The sequence below is a fragment of the Callospermophilus lateralis genome, chromosome 6, assembly GCF_048772815.1.
Source record: "Callospermophilus lateralis isolate mCalLat2 chromosome 6, mCalLat2.hap1, whole genome shotgun sequence".
Classification (NCBI taxonomy): Eukaryota; Metazoa; Chordata; class Mammalia; order Rodentia; family Sciuridae; genus Callospermophilus; species Callospermophilus lateralis.
The window spans coordinates 102891083-102904621 of NC_135310.1; the positions used below are offsets into that span (position 1 = coordinate 102891083).

Sequence of the window (13539 nt, forward strand, 5' to 3'; positions counted from 1 at the left end):
GAGAATGTCCTGTGACCATGAAGGCAGGGATTAGAGTATTGCGACATTTTTTTATTTTTTTCAAAAACTCTTTAAGAATTGCCAGCACCTATCAGATACTAGGAAGAAGCTAAAAAGGATCTTTCCCTAAAGCCTTCAGAGACACCATAGAACAGTTGTAGCTTGACTTCAGACTTAGCTCCAGAACTCTGAGGAAATGAATTTTCATTATTTAAAATCTCCAAGTTTGTAGGAATTTCTTGTAGTAGTCGTAGGAAGGTGATACACATGGTATGTATGATTTTAGATTAGGTTTATCTATTTTTTGTTTCTTTCTCTCACTAGAACCATTACCATGGCGTAGAGAATGTATCAGTTTTTTTCGTCATTGATATCTGGCTCCAATAACACAGGATATTTCATGCTGGACATAAATATAGATTGCATAAACAAAGAAAAAGTAGAAAGAAATGGTTCTTTATAGGTTTGTTTTTGTGTTTTGGTGAGAAAGGTAGCAAAACATAAAAAAAGATATCTTTGCAAAAGCTAGAGTGTCAGAGGAAAATTTCTACCACATGCCTAGCTGTATTTTAATTTTTGAGATAGTACATGACAGATGCTATAAGACATTTTTTAAATTAAATCAGAGCCTAAGAAAGTTTCTCTGCTCTATTTAAATCCCAGGAGATGATCATGATTATCAACTTGATCAAAAACAAATAGACTACATTGCAAAGAAGACTACATAGTTCATTTCTAACTAAATTAGCACATAAACTTTGGAAAACTTTGTTAGCCTCCTAGTAATCAAGATCATCTTTTGGATAAAGCCCAGTATTGTATGTGCTATTTCTCCGTGTCTGCCTCATTTAACTGAAAATCTTCTTTATTGCTTCTACAGATTCTTCATTCTCCAAAGGCTTCCTCTGGCTGCCAGGCTGCAGAAACTTCTTCACTGTGGGCAGGTTACTGACTCTGGTTCTCAGGGCCTGCAATGCAGAACACAACCTTGGAGCGGAGCCCAAACCAACACCCATTAACACAATCAGGGAGTCTGAATCCCTCCACCAGCACAGCATGCTGTCTGGGAAACACATTGAATGAGAAAAAAAGATATGAGCTAGAAAATAAAGCTCAATGTCAATTTCCCCAATTTCTCTTTAAAACTCTATTCCATTCCAGCATTCTTCTCATCTGCCTTACACTTTAATCCTGTAGATTCATTGCTACTGTATGATATAAGAAAAAATATGTGACATGTGCCTGTCACATGTGGATAAAAGAATCACTCAAACAGAGTGAAAAGAAGATATAGGAAAACTGAGTTAGAAACGATGATAGAAAGAGACCAGCAAGTCCAGGTGGCAGTCACTACAAATTATCACACTGAGAGATAAAGATGGGATTGTTGGGGAGTGGGGTTTGCAGAGTGAAATATAATGTCTGAGGCTGGGAACCTGAGGGGGAGGAAGGAAAACAGATGGAAGGAGACTTGCTCAGCCTGGAAAGACAAGGGCATACATGGGACAAAGGGATTCTCAAGGAAGTCATGGTCAGAACCCAAATGTAATAGGGGCTGGGAGGAGAAAGCTGGGCCCTTGGTTTCACTTATTATACAAAGCCAAATATACTTAGAGTAGCATCCACCTCAAAAATTCCTTGTATAGCAAGATTCTTTTCTTTCCTCAGAACCAGGGCCTAGAAGATCTTTTTGGAGCCCAAAGAAGGTGAAGCCTAGAGATGGCTAGAAGTCAGAACACCACCAGCCCCAGTGTTTAGATATTAGATTCCTGATGGGAGGTGTGGGCCTCTATGAGGACTTGAGAGAGAGCACCTTCAATAGAGGGAAGTTGGCCAGAACAGTGGAGTCCAGTTCTTCCACATTGTAGAGCAGTTCAGTGAGGAGAACGTCAGCCTTGCTCAGCCTGTTGCCAACCAGGTAGTCTTGCCCATGGCTCTTTAGCACCTGCAGAATGGGAGGAGTCAAGTCATGAACACACATAGCCAGACTGAGCCCAAGCTTGTCCCAGAGCCTCTGAGCGCAACTCTCCCCAACTCCTGCTTCCTGGGAAGGTGTGGAGCTACCCAGAAGATCTTTATGGAAGCCCTGACTCATGAAGGAGAATCGGAAGCGGGTCACTGCTCCCTCCTCTGTGAAATCTTGCGTGATCCTTTTATTCTCATCCCCACATCCCTGTGTTGTTCACACAGCTCACCATGCCCTCCATCTTGCACACGTGCCAGGGCGTGGCATCTGCTGGGCAATGTTTCCATCTGCCCTACACTCTAAATTGAGCAACAGGTAATTTTAAGATGTTCCACTCTCCTTTCTCTCCAGTCTCTGTACACAGTATCTCCACTTTTATTTTATTTTATTTTTTTAAAGAGAGAGGGAGAGAGAGAGAGAGAGAATTTTAATATTTATTTTTTAGTTATCGGCGTACACAACATCTTTGTTTGTATGTGGTGCTGAGGATCGAACCCGGGCCGCACGCATGCCAGGCGAGCGCGCTACTGCTTGAGTCACGTCCCCAGCCCAGTAACTCCACTTTTATAAGCATGCATTCCCTATGTGTACATCATTTCAGTGTCTCTGTTTTTCCTCTTGTCTGATTTCTTAATGTCCTGTTTATGTGTCTAGGATCTAGAGTGACTTTGAATCATCATATCTTTTGTGACATTGGCTTTCAGCATGATGGTCTGAAATATATGCTGCATTATACAGGAGTGAACTGCACTGACATCTGCATCTTAGTCTGAAATGCATGGGAAAAGTAATATGTGGTGAGACAGGAGTGGAGAGATGGACACATGATAGAGTTGACATGATATGATGTAAATTCTGCTATCTCAGAGATGCATACTTATGGGTTCTTTAAACTTTCTGTCAATTTCTGAATGTAATACAATTTTCACAAAAGAATTTTTGGGTAATATGTGATATTTGTATAAATATCTCAGCAATATTGAAATGAGGAAGAATAAAGAAAAAACCCATGGCACTACCAATTAAACAAAATATTGTGTCAGCCACCCTATCAAATTAAGTTTACACAGAGAAGTATGAACAATTGTTTGGTTCAAGAACAAAACACAACATCACATTTATGCTACAATTTAAAGCACTCTTTTAGCTTTACCTCCAGTGTGCTCAGAATTTCCCACCACCCAAGGGCTAATTCTGTATTATGAATCCTGTACATAGAAAATTCTAATTTGATTCCCAGTAATTAAAATTTTCAACTTGGTATCACTAGTGCAAGCCTTCCTCATAGTCTATCTTTATGCAATGCCTGAGTGCCAGAGTACTAGATCAGCATGCAAGAAGGCCCTCTGGAAATACAGGTCAATGTCCAAGGAATCCCAGGCACTGTTTTTCTCCTGCTTCTGTTATGGAAAGAATGTCTGAGTCCCTCCAAACTCATATGTTGTGATCCCAATGCTGTTAGGTGGGGCCTTTGGGACATAATTAGATCCTGTGGGAAGAGTTCTCAGGAATGGCACTATTGCCCTTATAATGAGACCCTGGATCCATCTGCCATAGGAGAACACAGCCCAAAGTCAGCCATTCATGAACCCAAAAGCCAAGTTTTCCAGATACCAATCCACCATGTCCTTGACCTGTCACTTCTCAGTCTCCAGAACTATGAGAAATATATATTTTTTGCATAGACCTCCCTCTATGGCATTATTCATATAGCAATTCTAAGTGCTAAGATAACCTGTTAGGACTAAGATGCCCTCTAAACTCTGTCTCTGTGCTGTATTCATGAACTGCATCTTGCTCTATATGACTCTTCCCTCATTTCCATCAATAGCAAGCCTCACCCAGATAAAGAGAAAACCAGTGTTTGTGCTCAGGCCCAGCCTGATGCTGGTCATGATCCCCCTGCCCTGGTCCTTCTCACTCAAGTTATAACCTAAATCCTTCCCCTGTTGATATAAGAATAGAAAATAATACCATACAGTGTTCTTTCCTTATGTCCTTCCCATAGAGGTGTTTTGGTGGCAATATAGTTGAGAAGGACACTGGGCTGACCCAGCTTCATCCTGTCAATCTTCAATCTAGAGGGTGCCCTATAAGTGAAACCAATTCCACTTACCTTCTCAAAGGCAGGAAAATAACGGTTTCTCGATTTCTCTTTGATCTGGGTAAGTCTTCCACCCTTGTCACTAGATGGAAGGTATGGGTAAAGAAGGACCATTTCATTCAAATCTGCCATTCCTTCTGAATACATATCAATTCTGGAAAAAACAAAACACAAACACTCTGTCAAAAGCCTTCTGCCCCACATTTTATAGTTTTGAAACACAAGAGAATAGAGCATCAGATAGGAGCAAATTAATTCTCCTCTAGTAGGGACCCTTCAAAATCCAGTAACAACCTTCTGGGTTTTATTTATAGATTAACATTTATTTCTTGGAGCAATGTACAAGGAATACATGTCTAAATTTTTCTTATATACATGACCACATACGGTTCCCAAGAGCATTCTGGGCCATCACAAGTTAAGGTCTTCAGAGAACTTGGTTTCTACACAACTGGTAGTACATATAGGCTATGCTCTCGGTGCTGTGCCTTGTTCTGGACACAAATATATTGTGATTCCTGTGGCTAAGCACTTGCCTCCTAAATAAACTCAAGACAGTGTCTCTGGCCCAGCTTCTCAGACAAGTCCCTCTCCTTCATTCTTTCTATTATATAAAACTCAGAATCATTCCATGTTCAATGTTAGAAATAAAGTGCTCCCAATTATTTCCCATAATTCATATTCCCTAATCCATTCCATATACTGTTGCCCAATGCTCTTTTTCCTCTTGTCTGATTTCTTAATGTCCTGGTTATATGTCTAGGATCTAAAGTGACTTTGAATCATCATATCTTTTGTGACATTGGCTTTCAGCATGATGGTCTGAAATATATGCTGCATTATCCAGGAGTGAACTGCACTGACATCTGCATCTTAATGTGATATAATGCTGTCATGATTGCATTTCTTGTGATCCCCCCTAAGAAAGTCCTCTACTTGCTGCAATTCTTTATATAGTTACAGTAAGTTCATGACATAGGAAAGCTTCATTTCTTTTGCTTCAAGTGGGTTTTTCAAAATTCTTTTTAAAAAGCAATTTTATTGACAAATTTTCACACCATAGTTGTTACCCAATGAAAGTCTACTATTCAGTGATTTTTTTAGCATATTCACAGAATTCTGCAAATATTAATATTCTCCAGTTCCAGAACATTTTAACCATGCTGGGTAGATTAAAAAACATGTATACCACCTCTCCCAACAGCTCCAGAAAATACTAATCCACTTTCCATCCCTGTAGATATGAATGTTCTTCACATTCATGCTAGAGAAACGTACTAAATGTGATTGGGGTCTGTTTTCTTTAATGTGATATAATGTTGTCAAGGTTGACATCCATGTTGCTACATGCATCTCTTTGGACAGCAAATACTATTCCATTGTATGACCAAAGAAATTTTCTTCAACCATTCATCCATTGGACGTTTAGTTTATTTCCACTACTTGGGTATTATGAACAATGCAGCTGTGAATATTCGTGGACAAATACCACTCAGGATGTATTTTATTCCTCTTGGGTATATCCCTAGTTCTGGAATTGCTGGGGTATTGCTAACTCTAAAATGTTTGAGGAACTTTCCACTGGTCCATTCAAGATGTTATTTTCAGTAAAGCAGTTCCAGCCCAGGAGGGAGGAGACCTAACCCCTGGGCTGAATCAGTGGGCTTCTTCAAGTCTACATGAAATGCTTTGTCTCACCATCATGTCTTAACACCAGACTCCACCAACCCTTATCAAGTTGACCCTTCTGTAGAAGAAGAGGATAGCTTAGGTTCCTGCCTGTCAGTCTTGTACTTTCTGGAAATGGAAAATCAGGTGCTTTATAGCCTTCCTTCCCAGGCCTTCAAGTCTAGACACTCAAATCCTTTCCAATAGAGTTTGTCCTATAAAGCCAAAGCATATGGAATCAGGATTCCACCATCTTCCTGAATTCATAGTTCCTCAGGATTTGCAAGCCTCTATGAACCATGTCCTCTCTACATGACACTGCCCTGAATCCACTCCATGCTTCTGCATCTCCACAGCACCCTCCCACACTGACCTCAGTGTTTATGCCCAGGGTCCACCTGGGGCTCCTCAGGGTCTCCCTGCCTTGGTTCTTCTCACTCAAGGAAGAACCTAAATTCTTCCCATGTTATCTGTTGATGCAAGAATAGAAAATATACCGTACAGGGCTCTCTCCTTTATGTCCTTCCCATAGAGGTTGTGTTTGGCAGCAATGTAGTTGAGAATGGCTCTGGTCTGCACCAGCTTCATCCCATCGATCTCCACCATGGGCACCTGCTGGAACATCAAACTCCCATCTTGTGGAAGGAGAAAACAAACAATGAAATGTGGCCACTCAAGTTCACAATGTAAAACAGGTGTGGAAATGACTGAAGATACAAGAGGAAAAATTATCACTTGGTAAATCTTCAAGTAAGACACCAATTTATTTTTAGTTTTTGTTTCTTCTTTTACTTATCCAACTGCTTTACTTTTAACCTCTTGTCTTACAGCTGTTTAAATTTCCCATCCATGCATACACATTGTGTGTCCTTGAATATTTGTGTGTTTAGCTCGTCTTCAAGGATATTTTACAAGAAGTTAGGGAGCCTGTGACTAGTCAGGAGCCGATTCCATTCATCGGATGAAGAAGGCAAGGAGAGGGCATGCAAGGGGCCCTGAATTTGTTCCTTAGCAAGGACTCACAATGGTCTCACTCTTGAGCCCCCAGAGAGTTGCCAGGTCTCACATTTTAACCACTCTCTACCTTTGCTCTGTCAGCACTGCCATCCTCACAGATACAAGAGTGTTGTCTAGTGTTTCAATCTTCTACTAGGAACCCTCTTAAGAGGTGTTAAGATATTTGTTCTTACCTTTTCTTAACTTTTCCAAGTCTTCTCGAGATTTCATGAATTTCTCTTCAAACTGGAGAGCAGAAAAGGTAAATGAGTCCTGATTAGTTCACTCAATCACCTTGCATGCTTGTCAGCTTGAATCATTCCTGTCTACGTGTGATATGAAGGGGGTAAGATTTTTGAGATTGGACATATTTATCGAAGAGTCTGGTCAAGGCTATCTGGAAATTTATAGTATATCTGTCAGGAAAAATGCATGGGTCACAACCCTGTAAAATGCTTGATCCCATCCATCACAGATGTGTGGGCAGCTCAAGGGCAGGGACCTTATCTGTCTAGTTCACTGTGTATCCCCAGGACCTCCTACAAAACTTGGTTCTTTATAGGTGCCCACACAATTATGCTGAATGAATAGGTTCCAATGGTTAATAGGCAGTTTGTTACTGTCTCCTCCCTCCTGCCCACCTCACAATTGTGGTGTGTATTTTTAGTATAATTTTTCAGTATAATTGCATTCATTTTCTTATATGGTAGAGTTTAGATCTTTTTTTAATGGGAATTTCTGACATGCATAAAAATAAACAACTGAGCATATTGTTGCTTCTTTATCCCTCACCAAATTTAACAATTATCAACTGGTAGTAACAGGCTTTCATCTAGGTGCCCACTCACTCTTCTTCTCTGGTAATAGTTTAACCGAAGTCCCGTCCTGGATTTCATGCACAGTCATGCCCCATAACAATGTTTCAGTCAATCACTAACTTTGTACACAAAGATGGTGCCATAAGATTATAAAAGAATTGAAAATTTCCCATTGATTAGTGAATACATCGGTGAACAAAATTCAATGAAGCATTTAGTAGAAGCCTTTGAAGACCTCCATAAGATCCTTCAAAATATTGAAAACACAAGGACTGCAGGTGTAGCTCAGTGGTAGAGCACTTGCCTATCATATACACTGCCCTGGGATCAATCCCTTGCACTGTAAAAAAATTAAAAATTGTGGGGATGGAGTTGTGGCTCAGTGGTAGAGCACTCGCCTAGCATGCATGAGATATTGGGTTCCATCCTCAGCACCACATAAAAATAAAATATTGTGTCCACTTACAAGCTAAAAATATTAAAAAATGAATATTAAAAAATTCTGTGCATTTCAGCTAATGTGTTTAAATAATATAGAGTTATGATCACTGAGAATTGCCTGTATTAAAAACAAATTTTTTAAAAGTTGAAAACATACTCCAAACGACAAATTTCTCCTTAATAGTAAGAATTTTTCATGGTACATTATCTGCTTCCAAGTAAATTATATATTTATAAATAAGTTATGTATTTGTTAATGAACAAAAAGCAAAACAAGGCAATCCACCATGCACATAATTCTGAACGGTGATGCCTCCTCATTGCAAGCATCAGAATGATCCTTAGTAGCTAGATCAGGAGAAGGCTCTGTGATCATAGCGGGTGACAGATCCATGCATGTTTCTGCCCCCAAAATCTTCCAGTGGGACATGATGGGGAGGAAGAAGACAGTGATATTGTTGATTCTGAACTTGTGTTTGCTTCCTAACTTTTAATGGAAGAGTTTAAAAAAAATAAAATTAAATTAAAATAAAAAATGGAAAAAGCTTAGAAAACAAGGAATAAAAATATTTTACACAGCTATACAATATATTTGCATTTTAAGTATTACACAAGAGTCAAACAGTTAAAAAAAATAAAAGTTTGTAAAGTAAAAAATTTATAGTAAACTGAGGTTAGTTTAATATTGAAAAAGGAAAACTTTTTAATAAATTGAGTATAGCCTGTGTGTGCAGATTCATAAAGTGTGCATTGTGCTAAATCAGCTTTTCATTATCTTAAGAAATACCTAACATAATCAACTTTAAAGAGGGACAGGTTAATTTTGGTTATCACTGTTTCAGAGGTTTTGGTCCCTGGTCATTTGGCCCTGCTGCTTGGTGGCAAGGCAGAACATCATGGCAGGCAGCACATGGGGGAGCAAACCACTCACCTCTTGGCTGTCAGGAAACCAAGAGAGATACAGGGGCTGCATTCCCACAGCCCCCTCAAAAGCAAGCCCTCAGCCACAGAACTCCTCCCACTAGGCCCCACCTCTAAACAGTTCCACTACACCCAGTGGTGCCTCAGGGTAGGGACACACCCTTTGGGAACTTTTCACATCCAAATTATATCATTGGGTAGTGACCTGGGCTTTCACTTTCACTCACCACTCACTCACTGACTCACTTGGAGCAATTGTCAGACCTGAGAACTGTACACTGATAGAGTGTTGCATATAGGTGTCTCATATTTCCTCTTTTGTACCATGTTTTTCTGTGCTTCTTTTATGTTTGGATACACAAATGCTTATAATTGTGTTACAATCACCTACAATATTCAGTACAGTATCATGTCACACAGGTGTGTGGCTTACCATCAACAGGCCACAGAATGGAGCCAAGGAATATAGGAGGCTACCCCCACCCCGGGTTTTGTGTTGGTATACTCTATAATGTTTGCACAATGAAATTGCCTAATGACAAGTTTCTCAGACTGTGTCCTCATTGTTAATGACACATGACTCTCTTTCATTCTTAAATAGTTCAATTAGTTTCTCTAAAATACAGAAACTGTTTAAAAATAACTATATTATCTCACCAACAACTATAAGCAATATTCAATCAATAATCATGTTTCTAATTTTTATAAATTATGTTCTATAGTGTTTACTCTTAAATCCAAATAAAGTCCACCAATTGTGGTCTGTTTCTTACATTAATGTTTATCTTCTTTGATGAGAATAGTGACAATTTATTTAGTTAAGCCTGTATCTTAATTATTGGCAGTGTTGTTTAGGACACAATTTCTTGACATGGTATCTAAGAAACATCACTTAGCTTATGTGAGAAAAGTATCTAATAACTTAAAATGATCCAACTTGAAATGATCTAACTCAGAACTTACCTCTACGCCAGCTGCAGCCAAGAGCCATCGAATGTTCTCCATTCTGCCCCGTCCATCAAAGTAGTGAAGAATGGGTTTCCCTGCCATGATAGCAGTATCTGGGTTTTCCTAAATGTGAGTGAGTGAAAGAAACTGTTACTACAGCAAAACCTAAAGAAAACCTTACTTCACTTGTTTTTAGTTGGCTTTTAAAATAAATCACTAATTTGGGGGATTCACAAAGTCAGCCAACACTTGACTAGTCTCATGTTAGCTTTGCTAGTGGAAGACAACTCTGTCTGGGGCCACCTAAGAAATTTAAAAACTGTTCTCCAGAGAATGTGTCCTCCAGGGGAAAGATGCATTTCTCCATCTCCCCTGTTCTCTGGGGGAAAGTAGCCTAATGTATCCTAAAAACTGAAGAATGGGTTGTGTTACAACACATGGCTAAACCAGTCAGGACCACTCCAGGTGTACTGAGCTGGCACGAAATGATCACACAGAGATACAGAAATACCTTTTTCTTGGGTTCCGCTGACGGCTCCTTTGACTCTTCTCTCACAAAGGAGGCAAGGCAGGCGATAAAGAGAGCATGCCTCAAACCGGGGTTTTATTAGGGGAGGCTGGTCCATTGAATATCTTATCCCCAAAAGGGCAAAGGTGTAGGATTACAAAGGAATAGGTGAGTGTAGCTCAACCCCAGTGGGTGTCGCCTACTCCTGGAGCCACGCCGTGTTATTCGAGCTGTGCCAAGTCTCAGTAGCCCAAGTTACTGAGACTTGGCACTGCCTTGCCAGACTGAATGCAATAATTGTTCAGAACCTGGTGCATGAGGACTTAAAGGCCTCTGCATCAGAGCTTTTCCTGAGAAAAGTAACTAAAAATATAAGAACATAAGACTTTCTAATCGGCAAATTTTCTGTAGATTTACAGAACTCAGAACATTTTGTGACTTATGCTAACAGCAACCCGTGCGTGTGGAAATATACTGGCACATGTTTCTGTGATGAATTTCCCACAACTCCTAATATGAGTCTTGCACTTGTAGGTGTATTCTTGCACTTAGATGGGGCAGGATGAATCAGCACAACTTTAATCTTTGTAGACTTTGATACATTGGGTCTTTGAAGTTTCTCACACAACCTTTGTTCAACTTTCCTCTGAACTCTTTAGCTATGTTTGACTTTATCTGTCCTTGGGAACCTTCAGTACAGTTGCAATATTGTAAGTCAACAAGCCAACAAAAGATAACTACTACAAAAATATTCAGAATTAACTGCAGAAATTGGTAGAATCTTCTCAAGGATTATGTTTCTACTAAATGATATCTACCTAATTTCATTCATTATTTTACTTAATATTTACAGATCACCCATTGTGTTCCCCGAATTGCTTTAGGCACAGAAGCTATCATAAAAAAAACAAATCCTGAACAAGAGAAGAAGCTAATATGTGAATATCCAGGCTAAAACAACCCCAGCCAGAAGGAAGATGAAGGCAGGGAACTTGGTTAGGAACAAGTTTGGTGCTTTTCAAACCAGGAAGAAGGAAGGTCGGTGTTGTAGGATCATGGAGACGAAGCACTGAAAGATGAGGTCAGAGAGGTGAAAGCATGAATGTGCTAGCCATCTATTGCTGCAGAGATTGCCACCAAGTTTACTGGTTTAAAGCAACAAGCATTTATTATGCTCACAATTTGTGAATGGAAGTCAGGAATCTGGGAGCAACTTAGTGGGGGATTCAGCATCAGGATGTCTCAGGAGGTTGCAGTCAGTTTACCTTCAGGTACTGTCATCATCTGAAGGATTAATTGTTGGTGGTCCACTTCAGACATGGCCCACTCACTCAGTTCCCCCCTGAAAGGTGGCACCAGATCTCAGTACCTTGATATGTCTGCTCTTCTTTAGGGCTCTTGACTGTTCGGTCGCACATCAGCTAATTTCCCCCAGAATAAGTAATCCAAGAGAGAGCAAGACAGAAACTAAAAGGTCTCTGGAACCTAACATTGGAGGCCAAACTCTGTAAGATGGTGACAGACTGAGGAGATGGCCTGTGGGGAGGGCAGTAGGGAGGAGAAGGGAAGCTGAGTGGGGCCATCAAGGAGGCTGAGGAGGATGTGACGGTGGTGTCCGGGGGACTCAGGACAGACAGCATGGCCTCATGAATCCAGGAGAGGAGTGTGAGCACTGAAGAGGGAAGATTGAATTGGGAACTTGGAGGGCACAGCTGGACAGGTCAGCGCAGTGGAGTCGCAGGGACAGAGGTGGCCTGACTAGAGTAGGTGGAGGAGAAGTGAGAAGTGAGGAAGTGGAGACTGTGGCTACAGAAAACCTTTCCCAGAAGTTCTGCTCCCAAAGAGGGCAGAGGTACGGGACAGTGGGCTCTGTCTGTGACGTGGACGGGGGGAGGTCAAAAGGCTGGACTCAGTTTCTTCTGTGGAAAGTCTCCTGAGAACTGTGGAGGCTGTGTACCTAGGACTGCAGTCCTTCCAGCCCCAGGGAGGTCACTCTGTCCTGGACAGTGCGCCCTCTGGTGCTCAGTCATGGAGTGACAGTTACAAGGACTTGCAGTGGCCTGGGCAATGAGTTTTCTGCAAGACAGAGATCACTTTCTTACCAAATTTAAATTTGTGTTGGAATACACTGCCAAAAAGCAACTGAAAATTGCATCAGCAAAGGCTGAGGTGGAAAGTCCTCCTCACCCGCCCTTAACACTTTCTGGTGTCTTCCACCTCCTCTTCTCATTCCCCGTTCTCTTCTCCTTCATCCCTTGGCTCCTCTTTGCTTCCTTTTCCACTGTCCATTTCCTTCAGTCTGTACTGATGCAGCTCCAAGCCCAGGAACATCAAGGACAGCTGTGAGAACCTGGGAGAGAGGCGTGGAGCGGCTTCTCCCTCAGAGTCTGCAGAGGGGAACAAAATTGCTGTCACCTTTATTTCAGATATCTGACCTCTAGAAAATGTGAGAACATTTTTTGTATAGTTTAGGCGCAGCTTGTGAGAATTTGTTACAATGTCCACTGGAAACTGTTAAAAAAAAAAGAAAACCTGAGACCATTTACATTGAACAGTTATTTCCAAGAGCAGAGGGGATCCAGACCCTGGTAGCAGCCCACATCAAAGAAGAGCAGAATGCCCTCCCCCATGTACAGGTTTTATTTATAAACAGAGAAAATGAAGTGACCTACAGAAACAACCCGATTGGTTGCAGTTGGCCTTTGCCTTATGAGGTACCATGTAATGGTGAATTTGGATTATGGAGATATGGTCTGATTGGTTGGCAGCCTGTGATTGACGAAAGCCCAACTTTTGTGAGTGACTGAGACTCAGATCCTTGGTTGAATCTGACAAAAATAGAGGATCTGCTAGCAGTACTTAAAATTTATTTAAAATTCTAGAAAATTGAAACTAATCTATTGTGACAAAAAGCAGGTCAGTGGTATAGGACGGTGCAAGAAGAATAGATTACAAAAGGGCATGAGGACGTGGATGTTCACCATCTTGATTGTGTGATGAGTTCATGGTGTAATCCAATTGTACCCTTAAGTATGTGCACTTCATTGTAAGTCAATTATATTCCCAAATATGATAATAAAAGTAATAGTGTCAAATAAAAACCTGCAGATTTAAAGTGTATACAGTTATTCCTCAGTGCATTCCTCTGCTCTCTATCCTTCTTGGCTGC

The 13539-nt window shown here is 40.7% G+C and overlaps 1 protein-coding gene across 1 annotated transcript; it reads right to left on the reverse strand.

Annotated features, from left to right (window-relative positions):
- Positions 1-466: 466 nt before the first annotated feature.
- LOC143402536 (glutathione S-transferase alpha-3-like) lies at positions 467-10391 on the reverse strand. Its single transcript, XM_076860082.2, has 7 exons — positions 10374-10391; positions 9878-9985; positions 6929-6980; positions 6241-6373; positions 4083-4224; positions 1814-1945; positions 467-968 (listed from the first exon to the last, which is right to left on the reverse strand). Exons 2-7 carry the CDS (start codon positions 9962-9964, stop codon positions 849-851), a joined length of 666 nt encoding a protein of 221 aa, XP_076716197.1. The 5' UTR covers positions 9965-9985; positions 10374-10391; the 3' UTR covers positions 467-848.
- Between the last annotated feature and the right edge of the window lie 3148 nt (positions 10392-13539).